The sequence below is a fragment of the Falco peregrinus genome, chromosome 1 (assembly GCF_023634155.1).
Source record: "Falco peregrinus isolate bFalPer1 chromosome 1, bFalPer1.pri, whole genome shotgun sequence".
Taxonomy (NCBI): Eukaryota; Metazoa; Chordata; class Aves; order Falconiformes; family Falconidae; genus Falco; species Falco peregrinus.
In genome coordinates this window covers 34,421,358-34,441,685 of record NC_073721.1, presented here as the reverse complement: position 1 = coordinate 34,441,685, position 20,328 = coordinate 34,421,358, and the positions used below count along the sequence as shown (strand labels likewise).

At 42.1% G+C, this 20,328-nt stretch overlaps 1 protein-coding gene across 5 annotated transcripts in view; it reads right to left on the bottom strand.

The window, feature by feature from the left end:
• Positions 1–20,328, bottom strand: part of VTI1A (vesicle transport through interaction with t-SNAREs 1A) — a 274,342-nt gene that overhangs the window by 27,727 nt on the left and 226,287 nt on the right. Inside the window, exon 9 of one of the 5 annotated variants that reach the window (XM_055793666.1) lies at positions 11,971–12,061. The exons of the other annotated variants lie outside the window; for them this stretch is intronic. Within the exon in view, the coding sequence (XP_055649641.1) occupies positions 11,986–12,061 (76 nt within the window). The 3' untranslated portion in view covers positions 11,971–11,985. Of the gene's footprint in view, positions 1–11,970; positions 12,062–20,328 lie in introns of those variants that run through there. 5 annotated transcript variants of the gene reach the window in all.

The following is a 20,328-nucleotide window of genomic DNA, read 5'->3' as shown; positions in this document are numbered from 1 at the left end:
AACCTGCAATCGAGTTCTGTGGTGAAGGTGAAATTTGCTTTCAGCCAGGTGACACCAGCAAGTCCGCTGTAGCTCTTCAGCTGCAACCACCAACAGCAAACAGACCGCAACGAACAAACGCAAGATTGCTAACCAATGATCCAAGGTCAATTGTTGACAGTTTAAATACATCGCTATCTTGTTAGCTAATATCCTAGGGAACATCCACAATTATTTTAAATATTTTAAAAGGCTCTCATGGTACCAGACAATATGATCACTGCTGATGTGATTGCTTTGATCCAGAGGTCCTCCTGTACCAGTGCACCAACCTAGGCACTTCAAAATACATGTAACCAACCACCGGCTTCACCCACTCGCTTGAATTTTGCAAAGATGCAGTTCTGGGGGCCCTAAGACCTGACTGAGCATGACTGGACTCAAACAAGGAGACAAGAGGTCATTCACATTAATTTAACGAGTAGTTTAACCTAACTGGTTTTGTGCCAATTTGAAACAGTTCCCCAATCTTTTTCCTGTTTCAACTTCAGTATCTGAGCTGCATACATGTTAAAAAAAGAAACGTTTTCAGATTAATTCTGTCCAACTGCACTTTCCTACCATGCTTTTTATTCCTTTGGTCACAAACAAATTTAAAGCTCACAGCTGTACGGGAAGCACTGAATGCAGTGTAACTGGTTGCAGCACCTCCTGTGATGGGAACTCAGGAAAACAGGCATGCCCTGCTTGCTGTTGTATGAAATAAGACCCATGGCATCCATACCATAAATGATTAGCCACCCCTCATGAGATCTCAAGTTGCTAACTGAGCTCAGAACTTGCACCTCCTATTTTATTTACAAGACACTTTAAAACAGTAAATAAAACTTGATGTGCTGAATTAAAAAAAAAAAAAGACAAAGGAATGACAACAGCTATTGAAGTTCCTCATGGGGGAAGCAACACAGAACACAACATTGTCCATGGCTGCAATAAATCAGCATTGAAAAGAGTTTAATAAGGCCATTGAGTAAAAAGTAGAAAAAGGAAGTGTAAGGGTACTTCTTACAGCAAGAAGTAAATTGATTATACCATTCCAATGGTGATAAATATGGTGATATCAGCTGCCTTGCTGCTCAAGTGGATGAAATAGCACGTATTTCACCAGCCTATGGGATTAAAATCTAGAGGTGACGAATTGGCATTAAAAATAATGTTGGCCTTTGTCATTATTTTTCCCCCTCAATAAACTTAGTATATTGAATGGGACAAAACTTACATTTAAAGGAAGGTTTATTTGTCACACATATGATCTTAACTCAATAAACCAAACAAAGCTTTTCTCCCTCCCTAAATCAGTATAATAATGGTAGTTTTGTTTAAGCTGCTTGTTTGTACAAAAGCCTGTAGATATATAGACCTTAGGGTAATCCTATTGCTGAAAGTAAGACCTAAATGAAAACAAATCTTACCAGCAGATCTCTATTTTGAAGACAGCTCTATTCAAATCGGCTATGCTGATTATACTCAGATAACCCGGCACACCATTTAAGGTTGATCACTTTAGCAAACACCAGCTTTGTGCTGCAGTTTTCTAGTCTTTCATTTTCCAGGATAGCCAAGACCCCCACAACGACTTCATTAGGGAGTTACACAACTTCAGGCCAACAGATTCTTCAGGGAAAAAGAAATAGATGCAAAAGCTCAATTTAAAAGCTCTGCATTAGATTGTCTGGCTGATGCCAGATTTTGGTGCTCCTGCATGTTGAAAAGCAGGTTCCATTTTCTCTTCTTCTTCGTGCACACACTAATCAGAGCACAGAATGACGGCAGCTTGATTTTTTCTAAACGAAATAACATCTACACAAAACTAATGAAAATGATGTGCAAAAACCTGACCACAGTTTTACTCTTCTCAAATGAAATATTATCCTAAAGAATAAATAATATCTATCAGGGATACAGTGGAAAGCAGGAGAAGGGGAAACTGAAAAGAGAAACATTTCTTAAAAGTCAACAGACTTTTTTGCAGTGGGAAATAAAACTTCTGTAGTAGCAAAAAGCTGGTAAATGCAACCAACACTGGTAGGGTCAATCTCTTTATGTCTACCGTTTACTTGCACGTAGACTCTAAAGTTCTTTATTTTCTCAGTGAAAACATTTGCAGAAGAGAACTGATAAAATCTAAATGTATCATGGTCAAGTTCCCTCTTCCCCCTTCCCCTACCTTTTCTACTGAAGGGGATAGAAACAGTCCCCACTGAAGAAGAAAAGGGTTGGCCCCCAGGGGTTGACTGACCAAAGACAACAGAGCCCACTGCCGTCAATGATGGCTTAAGCACTCCTTGCAATCCTACAGCTCCCTGTGTCCTGCTCATCTGTGCCTGGAGTCCTTTCTTAAATTCATGTGCATGGATTTGTTTGTGGTTTGTGCAGAAGAAATATTGCCTGGGGTTGTACTAAGTTCTGAAAAGGATTTCCAATGGCAATTTTTGTTTGCTGGAAAGAAAAACTCCATGCTCTTGATAACCCTACAAAGAGATTCCATGATAAAGTCTCTGGTATGGCCCACAGAGAGGTGGGAAAACTGCTGTCAAGCTGCTGGCCCTTCCCCCCCTCCCTCAATCCCTTCCACGCTGCACACCTACCAGGAGGAATGACTGGGCTTGCACTCCCCGTTCACTGCAAACTCCATTTGCTGCAGCAAGAGCGCAAGTTTTAACAAGTCTGCTGACTTCAATAGCAGCACTTACTAACACAACAAATGTCCACGAAGTCAGGAGCTCTTTAGAGTAAGGATTACAGATCTCTGAGGAAAAATAAAGTCCAAACAAGGGAGGTGATGGGCTGACTCTGAAAGGAGAGATGGTTTAGGTCAGATGTGCGCTAAAATCTTCAGAAGTCATATTGCTTTTTCTCTTAAACCCTTTGTTTATATGCTCAACCCTGCCTTTCCCCTCTGTTTTCTACCTAAGATCTTACTTCTTCCTCTGTACCTGAGACCCCTTATCCCCCTCTGTTTTCCTTCTATGTCTGGTTCCCACTCCCTACTACCATAAACCAGTTTGTTTCTCACACTTTTTGACTCTTCTGTTTACCCTAAATCTTTTTAAAGACTGTTTCCTCTCCCTATTCCCTCTAATAAATCCATTAGGTGAAGTAATTGCACCCCAGCAGTGTGTCACAGCCACGTTCTGACAGGGGTGACATGCCATTGCACCTGGGGGATATGAAGGGGCCAAAAATAGGTGACTTTGCCCTTGTTGAACAGGGAGCCTGTAGCCAAGCTTCAGTTCAACTCTGTATCTCCAGGTCTTGAAGACAATACTTAACTCACCACATCACTCACCCTCACTGACGGGTTAGTTCACTTGGCACCTCTTCTTGGCCAGTGACTGAATTTAAAACTGATGCTGTGGGCTAAAGGGCTCTCATTGGATTATCTCATTAAGCATAGGGCATCAGAAAATGCACGCTGATTAGAAAGACAGTTATTATTGTATATAATCAGTTACGACTCTTCTAAGTCAGTATCCAAGACCAAACATGTCAAAATAAAGTTCAAGGGTACCATGTGACAATCTACCTCCTCCTGTCCCCCAGGAAGTCTCACCCCAATTCTAAATATTAGACATTATCTTAAACCTTTCAAGAATGAGGTTTTATCTCCTTCCCAGTGCTCTCTTTGTTTGTATTAGCTACAATAATGCTAGATATTCTTGTTATCTACATCAATGTCTAATCCCTCATTCAGTTTTGCAAATTCTTGGCTTCAGTGAATTCCAGTGGCAATGAACCCCTCAGACTGATCACCCGTTGTGTGAAAAGGCAGGTCTGATTCTGGGAGCTAAGCCAAAGCAGGGAGCTTGTTGGTACAGAAAGTTATTATTAATTGGGAAATGAGCATTTTTAAAATAAAACAACCGACAGGTACCTTAGCTCTCCACTAGGCTGATGATGTGACAATTTCTTAAGTTTTCTCAATTCCTTGGTCCAGCTGTAAGCTGGGATAAATGAGGAGGTCGGCAGTTCTGGTCAGAGCAGTGCCACTGGAAGAGTGGTACATACATTCTTTTTCTTCTTGACTTATTCATACACATCATTTGCCTGTTTCTTGACAAATGAATTTTCTGGACAGCATTGCTCTGTTGGCACATCAAGGCTCATGAACATAGTATACCGGGGGAAATAAGAAATGGATTTTATTAAGTTTATTAGCAGCTAAAAACATGATACTTCAAGGCTGGAAGTAAAGTAATCCACCTACACAGTTTGAGTGGAATGAACATTTGGCTTCAACTACAGCTCATATGTAAAATATAAATCCAGTTCCTCCATTGGAAATCCTTTGGGGTCTGGTTTTACACTACCTTGATCAAACCAAGAATTAAAGTTCAAGCTGTCTTCCATTCCCACATGGCAATATGACCTACATGTTTGTATTAGTGGTGCTACTCCTTCCACACCTCTCTTCATATCAGTATTTCCCCCAGCTTCTTTTTTTGCTTCCTTTCCTTTCTTCCAAAACTAGAATGAGTTTTAACACTGTATAGACAATACATTATGAAGACAATGGAAAAAGTCATTCAAAAACTTATCACAGAAAAAGCCACTTCTACAAGGGGTTCCACCTCTCCACCACTAAGTACCACATATGGAAAAGAGAGTTGTTACTGGATACAAATGAAGCAAGAAAAGATTGATCATTTTTGCAAGAAAATTCTGAAGCTCAGTATAGCTCCTATCAATGTAAGCAACAGAGAAAATCGTTGGGTTGCATGGTCAACCTGACTTGTGAGAATCAGGAATTCTGCGTTCAGTCCTGTCCCAGATACCCAGTGTGCCCCTTGGGTTTTTTTCTCTGTGCCAGAACTTTTCCATCTGGAAAATGAAGGTAAGGCTCACCTCCCACAAACAGATGCTGCAAGGCTTAGCTCATATGTAGAGTGCTCTGAAGCTCGCTGGATGACGAGAGGTATCTATATCTGAAATACTGTTCTTACGTACCTACCACCTGCAATAAACTGCAGTGACACATACTGACTTTTATATTACTAGAAGACTGACGATTTCTTCCCAGGTCTCACTCTTTGTACCTGAGGAAGCAGCTGAAAGGCAGAAAGCTATGTTGCTGCTGCCCTTACCGCAAGTTTTTCACACCAAGACTGTTGTTCTGATGGCTGGCCAGCTGACTCGGACACTCCGTGGTCCCTCTGCCTGGTTAACCAGCCAGCCCAAGCGGGCCGAGGTCTGACAGATCAGGAACAGCTCAGATCGGTTCTGTTCATTAATGCATCTTCAGGTTACCGTTACTTCTGTGGAAACTCAAAGCTTCTAATTAGCATGGGATAGCGTGGGATGTCAGAGGACACCTCTCATCAACGGAGGAAGAAATGGTTCCGATAATCCAGTTCACCTCCTCCTTATTCCAGGGTGTGGAGGCTTCAGGAAATATTGTTCCAAAAGCCACTGTTACCAGAACAAAGGGGATCAGAATTGATGGGTAAGTAGGAGACCGCATCTGGATACCAAACGAGATAAAGGCAAGAAGGCAGCGGTTGCCCGGACTGGATGTTTTGGCAGTGGAGTGCAGGGACACAACAACAAACTCCTATTAATCACTTGCCCATGTACAAGAGGGAGTTAAATCAGCTAATCACGTATGCCATCACAGGCTGAGCACTACAGTGCAACTGAGAAAGTCAAACAGGTAGTGATCACTCCTTATCTGCAAAAGCAGCTATGTTTTAATATATGGTGCTTCACCCCACCCTTTTCAGGAAAGATTGATAAGCAAAATGATGAAGCTTTAATGAGCTTAATTGCAACTGCCTTATGCTCTTGCATTGTTGCCAAACAGCTACTTCAACATCCAGCAGTTTACTTAATAACTCCCCCCTCCTCTTCCCTACCCTCCTCCAAGCCCAGTAACGTAATTATTCTTGCGGCAGCCCCCTATTTCACTTTTTCTTTATTTCCCCTCTCCCCCCTCCCCGAATTACTGTAAATGGGTATCTTTGAAAGGAGGGTGGCAGGCAGCTTTTGGTACAGGGCTCACCAAGAAGCCCTCCATCAAAGGGCCCTTTGTGAGCATGCTCTGGACCCAGGCCAATCTGATCATCTTGCTGTCTGTCTCTGAAGAAAATTCGCCCCTGGTATGCGAGCCAAGCCAAGCGCCGTAGACAGGGTGACTGCACTCCCAGTCCAACCTGTCTTAGCTGAGTGAAAAAATGCTGAAGGGAAAATTACCTGTTTGGCTCCAGACTGAATTAACTTTTTAATATACAAGTATGTTTATTATTTTTCCTTAAAAGTGCCTGCCTATCTAATATATTCATTAATGTTATCTGGTCAGTTTGCTTGAAATATTACGAAAAATGTGCAGACGCAATAAGGCTACAGTGCTTGGAGGCAAAGCAAGATGTATTTTCTAATTACATGACAGGAAAATGACATTGTTATTAACAAATGACAGTATGGAGTCATCTCCTGATGTTAAGGCTACTGCAAGCTAGGATGTCTTGCCCCTCATATCCATTGTACCGGGAGAAGTGGATGGCCTTGACGCCAACTCTCTCCCCACCCACTGATTGCCACAAATCCTGAGCACCAAGCCCAGCGTGACCCTCCCGGAGCCAGTTTCCAAACCCTGGCCCCCACGGTTTCCGAACACCATGGGCTCTCTTCCCCAGAAAACCCTCCTGCTCCGGCCTGCGCCCTTCCCACTGAAGGGCTCTTGTAGCCCGACTCTCCTCCACTCCACGTTCAGAGATCTTGCATTTTCACCATCCTCGAGCTGCTTCCCAAGTCTCTTGAGAGCTTTGCCTGTACGAGTTTGGATCGTACAGAGAATGCTGTGTGAGAACTTCTGCCTGTGCCCAGCTCTGTCTCCCCTTCTCCTGGCTGTCCTCCCCTCTGCCTGCCTCCCCCAGCCCCCGCCACTATCTCGAATTCCTCCCTCCACTGCCACTTCCCCTCGGCAGCTTCTTCCTGCTCCCTATGTGCTCTTGACTCTTTTGTTCCCCTTTTTAGAAACACCTTGTAAGTGCCAGACAGGAATTTCCCGACACTATGTCTTGCATTAAGCGAGCGATAATGGCAGAAACAATAGAGAATTATGTCAGTAGGGTGCCCTAACAAAAGAGCAGAATTTAAATGAGGAGGCAGCTTTGGTCTTCGGAATTTGTCCACTATGAATGACTCTTCTTCTTTTATTAGCATGACTAGTTTAAGTGGAACACATTGTAATTTTTAAATGGACAATAATAAAGAAGCATCATATGTTCTACTCTTACATGTGCACTTAACATTCCCTGGGGGTCCTCTCCCTTTGCCATCCCCTCTTTTTCTCCCACTACTGCCCTCCATATTTCCCACTATATTTGACTGTCTTTTTTGGTCTTGTTTTTTTGCTCTCAGAAGAACCCCAAAGTTCTAATCCAGAATTGTGTAAAGTAAAAATAAAAAGAGTATGCAGCTACAGCAAGCTACTTGTTCACTGCCCTTGCTCACAAAACGTTCATTTTGGAAATACTGTCGAAGAAAACGCAACCTATAGAACATATTTACAAAACCAGTTACTCTTTAACACATCCTGGTTGTTCCTTTCTGAAAATGCAGATGACACTAGGATCCCTATGTTCCCTTCTTAGTCCTGGTTCAAATAACAACCTGCCAGGCTGCCTTTCAAAGCTCACCATCACCAAGCAGGAGTAAGGTTACTTAAAAAGTAGTCCCTTAAGCAGCCATTTCGTCCTATCAATATTTTTAAGAGCTGTCTTCGTCTCGAGACTTTCTGACTATATGCCAGATTTTGCAAACTAATCCAAGTTAAAACAACCACTGAGTTATTTTAAGTCTGGTTCCTTGACAATATAGCCCCACAACCAGTTGCACTGGTGCAAAAGAAAGTCACACCCTATGTAGAGACCTGTGGCCAACACCACCTTACAGCACTACTGCCAGTGAAAGTTATGCTCATGAAACTAAAGACTAGGTTTCCCAAATAGCCGTGCATTCAAAAAATGAGTTTCCAGCTTCGCAGCGAGCTTTTTCACTTACTTCTCTTCCCTGTATTCCCCTGAAAACTAGGGTTTCAGAGTAATTCCTCAGAATGGCAGCAACAAGAACACACTGACAAATGAAATGGGGGTTCTGCAAAACAATCTCTTCAAGGCTAATTGCAGGGCCAGGTTCAGAAGTGTCCTTCTGTAGCCCAGACACTGTACTTTTACTGTGATTCGGACTGATTCCTTGACCATTGACACTGCTGGAGTTACATAGCACATGCCTGAATTCTGCCATTGGTTACCAAGCAAATGGAAGTGTTAATAAGCCTGATCAAAGCCCACACTAAAAGTTAGTGCTGTTATTATTGACAAAGATTTGGTTTAAAAAGAAAGTTCTGCTGTGCTCTTGATTTTCATCCATCGGGCTGTGGGTTACAGCCAGGGAGACCTATCATTTTTTTACTGCACACACCACAGGCTCGTTTTTACTTACTATAACTGTGATCAGTTTTACCAGACAAAGATACACCAACACAACATTGTTTTTCTTCTAGCAGTGTGAGAAAAGGGTAATTTTTGCACAGCTTTTTTCCCTCCTTGCAGTCTACAATAGTGCCAAGAAGTACCTCAGATCAGGTAAAAGCATAATTGAATAATTTTAGTAGCCTTAAATCAATCCAGCCAGTATCAAAATGCTCTGATTTCTGAAGCACTCCTTGGAATTTTAAGGGATCTTTCCGGAATCAATCATTCTGGCACACCACACAACCAGGAAAAAACCCTCTTTCTTCCATGCACTAATTTGTCATAGAAAGTGTTCTCCTGACATTGTCTCCTGTGCCAATAGATGAGAGTCAAGACAATATATGTAAAAAGAGCCACAGACTAAGCAAGCTACAGATAGTAGACTACAGAGTGAAGAGCAGTCCAAAAATTCTATATTAAACCATAAAAAAAAGAAACTTGGCTTCTCTTAGAGATAAAGATTTCTGCTCTATATACTAGTTTTCCATTTCCCAAATGTGTTTTTTTAAAGGATGCACTACTTGTAAAAAGGAATATGATGAGTAATAGCTATTTCCCATTAATTCTGCTTCCTGTAGGGATTTGCTCCTTGGTGTGATCTCACACGTTTGGCGCCAGGTGGGGGTCGTAACTGGAACCTGCTTAGTCTATAGCCCAGTGTGTGATGAGGTGAAGAGAATGGAAAATGCCCTTCAGCTTCAACTTGCTTGACACTGCCTCTGTAAAAGGCTGATACACAACTGAAGTTGACAATATGAAGGCAGGATGTGTCTCCACCAACTGTGTCATGCTAGACTATACAAGACATGGCAACTACTGACCTGAACTCTGCATTAGATTTGTCCTTTTTAATATTGCTTCAAGGTCTGGCATGAAACAGCAGTGATAATGCATTGGTGTTCTACAGTCACTGGGGAAAGTACCTCCTGCGTGCTGCTCTCTCTGATTTACAGTCCCCATAAGGCTCAGCCACCACTTCCTAAGTCCTGTAGAAGGAGCAGCACCCATTTCAGCACCTCCAACCCCTACACCCTGCACACAGGTCCCCATGCTGTAGCTCCTCCTTGACCTGACTTTGACATCCCAAAGCTCTAAGGCCCTTAAAACAGAGCCCATGGATACTGTAAATACAAAAAGGAAAGAGCATTTGGGCTACAAGGGGACACCCTTGGGAAATGTGGTGGTGCAGCGTACCCCAAACTGTGACAAATGCCTCGTCAAAGCAGGTGAGACCCTTCAAAGCAGTCACACAAGCTGGCCCAGAACGAGGGCTTTCACCGCAACACTGCATTGTGCCATTGGGACAGCTGCAGAAGTAGCTAGACTTTTCTTGAACTTTTTTTTTTTAAAAAAAAGGTTGTGGACATCCATTTGGGGATATATGTTTTACTTGAGTCCTGGAATAGGAACATGAAATAACTAAGTCTCACAAAACTTGTGTAAGACAAATTCCTTTAACACCCCCAATTTTAGAGGCAGAGACAAATGAAGTCGGTACCAAACCCAGGATGCACACAAGGAGCTCCTACCCCTGTGCTCAAACCACAAGATAATTCCTTTCCTTTCAGGCCCTGATCCAGAGCAAATCAGTTGGAGTCCTTCTATTGAGTTCTCAATCAGCAGTGTAATCACTTTAGCATGTGTCAGGATTAAAACCAGCCCTCCAAATAAGACCATGTCTACACTGCAAATGCCTCACTGATAAAGGAATACCAGCACAGTAAACAGACAAAGCATTCCTGGGGCGGTGTAAACTTACACTGGCAAATCTGCTCTTTGTAGTGGTATAGTAAAATCATCCCCACAAGCAAAACAAGCACCATTTTGAGGTATAATTGCATCTACACGTGTAGTGTTTGCTCGCTCAGAGGTGTCAGTCTGACCAGAACAGCTGCGCTGATAGAAATCTGCAGCACAGACCTGGCCTCTTTTTTTATTTTTTTTAAAAAAGTTTTAAGTAATTAATAACAATCAGCATTGGCTCTCTGGTCAGAGTGGTGTCAGTTTGTCTCTTTAGAGGTTTACCCAAATTGGCTGATTTAAGAAAGAGAAAAGAAAGGAATTTAACATGGTTACATGGACTTGCCTTGGCTGGTACTTAGCGGAGTGCACAGTTATGGAAATCAGATATACTGTGTGGAAACACCATTTCTGGACACAAAGCCAGGCTTTGTGAGTTTACAGCTAGATTTTTCCAAGACCCTATTCAGCAAAGTCCTGTAGTCCACCCTGCTAGTTCCACAGATGGAGGAAAATGGTGACGTGGAAGAGATCTCCCACATGGCCAGCCTCCCCCCAAGACAAGAATGACACACTGCCTCTTGCTGCAGATACAGATGTCTTTGTGTCACCTTGTGCTTTGAGAAGTGAGAGCTGGAGATTAAAAAAACAAAACAAAACCAAAAAGAATACAAAGAATGTACAAGGAATACAAATGTAACCAGCCAAAAAGAAGGCAAAAATCTGGCTGGGAAATTTCTTTTGAGGGCAAACACTGTTCCTGGGATGCCTTTGAAAAACAAGAGAAATCAGAGCTTAGCTTGAAGTTCCTTTCTGCCCTCAGAACACGCTGTTTGCTCCTATCGCCACCTTAGGTACAACGCCTGTTTTGACAATCTGTTAAGATCCATTTAAATGGAACCAGATTTGACTTGATGATGTGAGATCTGATAAAATTATGTGAGGAAATTCTAATTTAACAACCAACCCCTTGAATCACATTTCCTTACCTCCAGTGGAATCTAATTCTGATAACCTAATATGAACTCCCTCTTCCCTTTGCTCTTTTGCATGTGCCTAATACAATCCACTGCTCCATCTGCTGAGTCATCTTCGCCCCTTCTGCTTCTCCCCACTGCCTCCTGCTCTCATTCAAAGCAAGGTGTCTGACTTACTCAGCTCATGGGGCTGGCCTCCTTTCTGCTGGATTCTCAGCAGGCAAAAGGCTTGTTTCCCTCTGTATTATCTTTGCAGCCACCATCTCTAATCCTTCATTTCTATTATGTCCTCTATGGTGGCAACCTTTCTGAGTCTCCTTCCTTTCATCAACTCACAGACCGGTTTCATTTGCCTTTTCATTACCCTCCGCTGATTTACAACTAAGCAACCTCCCCTGACACAGGAGCTGGAGAAGACATCCCAGTGATGATACCACTGCCCCTTCTGGCTACAGAGCCTCTAATTCTCACCTAAGCATTGGCATTTCTCTTTTTTTTCCATACTGATACCCAGACTATCATTCTGTGTCAACAGCACTGCATAAGTCATCTTTTCTTCCCTTGTCCCCAACAAGGAAGAATTAGTTAAATAAGCAAACACAACTAGAGCCTTGGCAATCTTATTTACTACAGACTTTGGACAGTTTGGAAAAACTGGAAGCTAATGAGGCAAAATGCATCAGGTACAGACTATTCCCATACTCTAATCAGAATGCTGTGCTTACTTGCCAAACAGCGCTTCAAAGTTTCTTCTTTCAGACACCACACTTCACTCCTGTGTGAACCAAACAGCCACCATTCCCCAGCCGAGACATGGCTCTAACACCTACCCTGGAGGAAGACGAAAAATGAGACAACTGTTTCCTAGCTGTGCATACTTGAGAAAGAAATATGTATTTTCTTCCCTCCCTTTTGCCTTGCGGAGCATGTTGCAGTTGTGATGGCATGTCGGAGGTGATTAGGCACTCTGTTTGGATGACAGACATAACTTATCCATGTGGCCAATAAAACCTCCATACAACCTCCCCATCCGTCTCTACAGATCCTCTTGATTCCTGTCCCAGTCTTCAACACCCATGAAAGTTATTTATGCCGAAGTGAATTAGTTTGCTAAGAATACGCAGGGTGTAATGAGCCAGCAGTTTCCTTCCACAAATGAGAAAATAAGTAAAGGGTTCTCACAGCTCAGTGCTGCTGAAAACAAATTGGCACAGCTAATTTTGGTCTGACAAGTGCACTAAGGATTCTCTACATTTCCCATACAGGCCAAGCTTATCAGTTCACACTTGTTAGTGCAAAAATCTCTTTTCCTATCTTTGTTTCTGCCACTTCTCTTATCCTGTCACCCTCCTGGAGTAAGTGTACTGGCTGGGCACTTCAGTAGCCATTTTTGCAAACACTCTTATTCCATTACAGAAAGATACTCACACGTACACACAAATGACAGCAGACTTCAGCGTAGTGCTTATCACAGAGGAAGGACAAGACAGCCTAGTGTAGCTACTGTATTGCATGCTGCCTTACACAAAGATGATCTCTTTTTCATCAGCCTCCCTTCTGGAAGAGACAGGCAACATTTGAATTGAATCCTTTAAGAAAAAAATTTATTCGTGCAAAGGATGGAGAGATAGAGGGGGGGAAAAAAAGTTATCCATGATGATTCATCACTGCAAAGGTAGCATTTGTAATTTCCTCTCATTTCTGAGCCCACGGGTCAGGGACTTGTCCAGGGTTGGAGTGTCCCGCGTTTCAAGTTTTGGGTTGTTAAACTGCCTCCCCGTGGGTGGAGCACACCAACCTGCTGACAAAGTACTTTCCAAAGCACAGAAAAAGAAACTACAGAAACAAAACTTGGCCAGTGATTTCGAACGGAGACACCCTAATTCCAGAGGATTGGGATTTGCTGGTGCGAGGCAATTTACTGAGTTTTACAACTCCTGGGAAACTGGGTATGTGCTGAACCAGACAGGAATGGGTTAAAGGGACTCTGCTGGACGCAGGCTGAACTTGGTGCTGATCCAGCTATTGCAAAGCACTGTTTGAAGCCTGAAGGGAAGTAAAGAAGAACAGGGAGTAGACTGGAGATGGAGAGCCCTTCTGGGAAGACAGCTCTTCTAGGTACATAGCGACTTTAGGACCATAGGCAGCACATATGGTGAGGGATCTCCATGGGATGTGGAAGCTTGTTTTATGGAGAGGTAGGAGAGATTGCCTAAACTTCCCCAAGTGAAGGAAAACCACGGAGGCAGCATGTGTGACATTTTTCCTTCAAATCCAAATCACTCTGTAGCGCATTTCTCCACTGAGTGAGTCAGAGGTGCTAACCACTGATCCCTGAGGAAAGCAGAGGTCGAGCACTGGGCAAGGTAGTTTTCTGAAACTGCTTTCAGCATGTGCCTGATCCAAAGGAATAATTTGAAGTCAAGTATGGGAATTTTTCTTTTTAAGTAAACGAAGATTTCTTGGTATGAGCCTTTCCCCTGCAGCCTTCACTCTCCATTGCTGTGCTTACACAGGGGCAGATCTACCGTGTGGCCAAAGGGGCCACAGCCTGCTCGCCCTGCCTGTGCAGGGGAACACGCTCTGCCATGCAGAGTCCTCTCCACTGCATTGCAGCTGCTCCCCCAGCAGTTCACTTGATATTTTCACTTTGCATGCTGAGCAAGTGAAGGCAGTCTGTGTGCACCCCATAGCACAGACACTTGTGATTCTTTGCAGTCGTTCCATCCTCTCATACCTTCTGATAAAGAAAATCATTGCTAATCTTGCATGTGGAGCACAGGAGAAACTTATGGAGAGGACTGCTTTCCCATCAATACTCCTTTCCTTTTTTTCATGCCCAGGGGAATGCCAAGAGTTGTCTTCCAGTGTAGATTTTGAAGCTTGATAAAGAAAAAAGTATGCATTGTTTTAGTTGGCATGCAGGCTGAATCTGTATCTATATAAATGCCCTATCAGTGCACCATGTGGATAGTTTTAGCATCTTTGATGTGCTCAGTTTTTGGGGGAGAAAGAAATGCTGACAGAAGAGAAAGCAGGATTTGCTCCATGTAACACAGAAGAATTCAGTCTACAAGTCCAAGGAGGAAGAGGGAGAATTATTAGCCTGCTTCATAAGCCTCTCAGATGTTCAGAGGATGTGATATTTCTCTGATAAGTTGGGGATTCCAGTTCAGAGTATTTCACACTTTGCAAATCCCTGGCAGGCCAGCCCCCTTTGCACAGACCCCGGCAGCTGGGATTCCAGATCGCACATTAGACCATTTGGAATTTATTTAACACGTGTCACACATAACACAAGACTTGCTTCAGAGGAATAGGCAAATCACTTGTAAGTGTGCATTTACAAGATCAGAAGTCACGGAAACCATGCTCACTGCTTGTCAACTTATTCAGGGGAAATTGTGTAATCAACTTAACATAGCAGTTATCCTTTACCTAGAAGGTCAAGTTCATAGTTCCTGTATGTCACCACACTTGGCTATTAATCACTCAGGAGGAAATTCATCATTTTTATTTAAATTAAACTGTACAAAGTGGGGTTAAGCCTGAATTCAGATATCCACTCTTTCTTTCAGAGAAGCTGCAAGAGACGGACTTTCTGTAGTTTAATCACCATCTTTTGGGGAAAAAAGAAGAAAAAAAAAGAAAGAGAAAGAAATGTGAGTGAAGGTTGCTAAACTACTTATCTCCTCATCACAAGCTGTTAAGGAGACAGGTAGCTAAGCCATTCAACACCCTTTCTTTTCATTTGTTCCTATGTTTTTCTCAAACAGTTTGGATCCCACACCGAATTTCTGCCACTGGCATTTTCTCATTCTGCCGTCTCTATTTCATCTCCTACGCGATTCACAGGAACTCATGAAATAAAGCAAAGGGACAAAGTGATTGATGGTCACTTTATGATTAGACATGATGTTTCTCTTGTCCAAAGCCAGGAGATGGCACTTATGGAAGACAATGTGAAAACACTGTCATCCCAGTATGGTGCCTGGAAACACACCGAGTCCTTCACACTCTGAGATCTGTTCATCCTAAAGGCCCCTCTGGACAATGCTCCAGCTCATTAAATGAAAACTACTGAAATTTTGGAAAGACAAGATCACATTTCCCCCTGCCTGTCCTTCCAAAATCCCCTATCACATTACTATATTTTTTAATAATTATGCCAGAAAACTGACAACAGCTCGGTTCCCCGCTCCCCACCACCAGTTTCCTCAGTTAGCCCTTCTCTACCCGAACTCTCCCTGCTGTGAATGAAGCGATGCCATTTTTGTTTTGAGACTGTTTCAGAATCTGCCACTTTGGGATGTCTCTCCTGTGCGTTAAGTTGCATCTGGTTACGCTCCAGAAATGCATTCTACCAGGTCAAGATAATTTTTTGCTTGGGAATTGATGAAAAGTCTTCATCTCCAACATGTACGGCTACTTCTTACTTGCTGCCTACATGCTTTTCACTTTCCTGTTTTTAAATGCGTTGGAAAGGGTAACAAAAGAGATAATCCGCCTTTGTGGGTATTCCCATAATTAGCAACACGCACATCTGGATAGAATTTCAATAGTCCACTGTTATTCAAACAATCTGTAATCACACAGACTATGTAGTGAACCAGCAGACCGGAGCATATAGCTTTTCATTATTATGTGGTATACAGTACCCGTAATATACAAATAAACTCAAAACCTGCAGCAGCAACAATGACACATTCTGTGTGGCCTTATTCATCAAACAGCCCTCTAAGAAGTCTTTATCGAAAGATGCAAGACATCCACTAATTATTCGGGGTTGTAAGTGGGTAGGAAGTATAGGAAAATCTTGCTGCATCTATTCAGCATTCTAAAAAGCCAAGTCCAGCCGTGTTTATAGGACTTAAAAAATAAAGACTATAAAAACCTAGAGCTCAGAGCTTAGTTATGTGGGTGCACAGTACCACGTAACATGTAACAGTAGCCGATTTTACAGGATATGTAACAATACATACCAGCATAGCCAAAGGCAGGATCAAGCCCTTAAAATTTTATATTGTGATTTGTGCTCAAAGATTTGTTTCAGTCTGGATGCCATGACTCATATTCTCCATTCCCCCCGCTGCTTTATCCCCTCCTTCCCCATGACCCAACCTAACTTTTTATTAAAATGCTCTGGATGCAGATTTGCTTTTTTAAGCCTAGTATTTATGGATTTCATCCTGCAACCTGTACTTACACGCCGCAGTCCCAAATGGCATGAATGGAGCTACTTCCACAAGGACTGTCAGACTGGCCTGTCTGGAAATGTTTACTGCAGAAAGAAGTTTATTCCTGTTCCTTGGCTGAAGCGTTTTCCTTTTAACCATAGACTGCCCAGACCTCCTCAGCACAGGACTAACTAGGAAACCCCTCCCCAGCTTGTTTGGCCCCCTACACAGCTTTTCAAGCATCGTGTCTGAGCCCACACCGTATCGCTGAACCATTGCTATGTGGTATTTCAGAAGTTTCAAAAAGGTATCTCTACTAGTTGTTGACTACGAGACTTTATGTTAAAAATTTAACATGGGAAGAATGTACAATTCACTTAACACCGGTTTATGGAGAAACGGCACAGGGCTGTGAAAAATTCAAGTCTGAAACTTCCCCGAGCCAAGGATTGTTAAAGGACAGTACGTGTCAGTGTGATGCTTTATACAGAGAAGGCAATTACCAAGTGGGTGAATATGACTTAATGATGACAGCCTGGTACTGTAAGCCAGAAGTTCTCCCTGTGGCTCTTCTTGTTGATACTATCTGAATCAAGGAAGCGATTTTTAATCCTTTTGCTTGCCCATTTAAATAACACAGAATAATACAACTGCACTGCTACCCGCTCCCCCACCCCCCTCCAAAACCTGCCTGTCATATTTTGCATTTTCTGCAGTTTATCTGAACAACTCTGAGTTCGGATGAGCTTGAAAATGTCTGTTTCTAGCAGGAGGACAGAGTTTGGTCCCTTATCTGTTGTGTAGACTCTTGGGGCTTTTGGTGACAAGACCAAAACAAACAGGACTGAGCCTTCCAGCGTGGCCTGCTGCTCTGGGATAAAGGATTATTTCAGAGCATTCTACGGCCAGTATTTCCTCCCTCTCCCTTCTCAAAATTCTCTGAAATGCTTTCTGATTGATGTTATATACATCAAGGGTTGTCAAACTGAATTGTAGTAAATACATTGATTTACGTTTGTTTTTTTTTTAAAAAATAAATAGTGTATTTACACAGTCCTATTAAATAATGATTCTACAACAGTAAAGGCTGCTACTAACCAAAACCTGACGTCTGCACGTGCCATGCATTGTGGCAGCACAAATCCACATGACAATTATCTGGGTGTTTTGACTAGCCCCTAATGTTACCGATCTAGGTGGCATTGACAATAGATGTTTTCCAGCCAATCCCATACTTTTTTCAATCAAATACAAGCAAAGAATTTGTCCTCATATGTGACAACACATTCTTATTTCTCAAAGGTATTGTACAGCTACATTAATGCACAAGAAATGTGTTGAGAAGATGAGTTGAAAAACACAATGAAGGTGCCAATCAAAACTTAGAATAGTGACAAACAGTGAGGAAAATCAAACCTACATAGGAAAGCTGAAGCTCAAGGCCCATGTGAAATAAAAAAAATAATCATATACCATAAGAAGAGTTACCTTTGATTAAAAAATTACACTTTCTTTTCTTATGAAATCCAAGTTGTTGCATTTTTAAAAGTAAAGTTACAATAAGCAACAAAATCTCTTGCACAAACCGTGCAGGGCAAGTTAATTTTGAATATAACTAAACAATATATCAGCGAAGTATTCCTTTCAGCTTCCTGGAGACTTGTATATTGCCAATTTATAATTAGTTGCAGATTTTCAATTACTTTCTAGCTAACAAAACAGTTTCATTTGCATTGTTTACTTGCCACTTAACTCAAATTGTACCCAAATTGGTTATTTTAAAACGTGACACAGATTTTCAGGGCCAAAGCAAATTCTATATATTTTAGTGTAACAAGCATCTGTATTTCAGTCTTCGGTGATAAAAGTGTACAGGATTTGGCCAAAACTCAATCAACTCCATCACAATCTCAAAATGCCTCCTGTGCAATTTGTCAAAAGCAGATTTCTTGGCAACAACACATAAAACTACAGCAACATATAATGAAGAACATAATCTCAGAAAATACGCAAAGTTTGTTTTTGTGTACTAATTGAAACTGGGAAACCACTGTAGGCAAATTTAAATTCAACAGAAGATCAAAGAAATTAACCATCAAAATATCGTTCTGCTACCGTGTTTAAATACAGTCCACTGCATTGGGTTTCACTCCCGATAGCCTCACTCATCAGGAGTGTACTAAATTCAAGGGGTGGAAATTTGGGGATAGAGTGACTAATATGAGCGATTTTATTTGGTGTTATTCAGTACCAGGCAGACCTCAGCTATCTCTGTTACATGATATTCTTCATGATAATGCACCCTGCTACAAGATTTAAGAACTGGCTGTCTGCAGCAATACCCTCTGCCAAGAGATTCCTATTACCAGGGGAGAGAAGTGTTCTCCACCCCCTCTCCTTCTACACATCCATTAAATGCAGGTGACTTTTGACTTTCAGCATAGCGAGTGCAAGCCTCTGATCAGCCTTTGTTGCAGTACTTGTTCTGTGATTGATCACCCGTATCCTCCCTGTATTAAATAATGACAGGTTTAAATTTTTTCTCATCTGGCATTTTCTACTCAACATCTCTAATTGTTTTGAAAATTCTTCCATCTTTGCTAGATGATGGGGGAGGACACCTGTTATCTGGGCTAGACAGTCTCTTGAAGATAAGGACACACCCAGCACAGAGCAAAACTTCCCATCTCTTTCTCAGTCACTGCACCAGGAGGTGTCCTCACGGACCTGCGTGGGACGGCATCAGTGCCACTTGCCTGATGAGTTATGACGGATTTGGGGCTTACGAGTTCACTCTAACTGCATACGTATTTCTGTTGCATACATTTCTTTTACCTTTTCTGTCACAAATCTTATTTCATAACCATGTGATCTGAACCAGTCTAGTTTTGTACACCTAGCCTACAATTTCTCCCTCTCCTTCCCAGCTCTACCTTAGGCTAGAGCTGTCTTGGCCATGGAGCACCTCGGTGCCAGCACCAGCAGAGATCACAGATCCGCTGCAGCAAAGCCTGACTGCAGTCAACGGGCAGATAAGCTTAGTTCACCAAAGGCTAGACAAAACTTCCCTGGGCATTTTACACAGAAATTTGATTTTGTTCTTGGATGGTGGCTGGTGTGTTTCAGGAATTGCACCTAGTTTTTGTCCTCATATCTAGTTTAAATCTAATCTAGTTTAGATTAGGTGGTGCAACAAGCAGATGATGTTTTTTCAGTGGAGAAGCATCTTTTGGGGGAAGTGTTATTGCTATTGTTCACTCTGTTTTCCTGTTTCTTTTCCTTTTCAAGACAGCACGACAGCACTAGAACAGTCTGCATAACACAGATCCTTAATACTAACCTACAGTATTTCCTAGGGAATACTACCTAATTATATTCTATGCACAATAGCAATTTGATAAAATACATACGTTAAAAAACTGAAGTCTACCATTCCTAGCCCCACTCCCGAACAGCCATTATTGTCTCCTTCCAGCAATAAGAAATGAGCATTTAATCTTACTTTTAACTTTCAGTCTTTAAATCAGTTTTAAATCCATGACAAGACTTTACATCCTACCCCATTGTTAGCAAGATTCCTTAATTGCCTCCTTTAAAAGACTTTATCCAACCCTTTTGAAAGTTTAAATAAATTATATCCACTGGTTCGCCTTTATCCATTATTTGTTAACTATTTCAAAGAAATCTGACAGGCTATAGAAATCGTGCTGATTTGTCCCCATCATATTATCCTCATCTAGGTCCTTTATAACTTGATCTTTAATCATTCTCTCAACCATATTTCTTTACACTGAGGTGCCTCCCAGGTTTATAATTTCAGGGATCACCTGTAACACCTTTTTAAAAGGAGGGGGACAATATTGACCACTCTCCAACAAAACTTTTTTTCCTAAAGTAATGCACTGTCGCTGTTAGCCACTC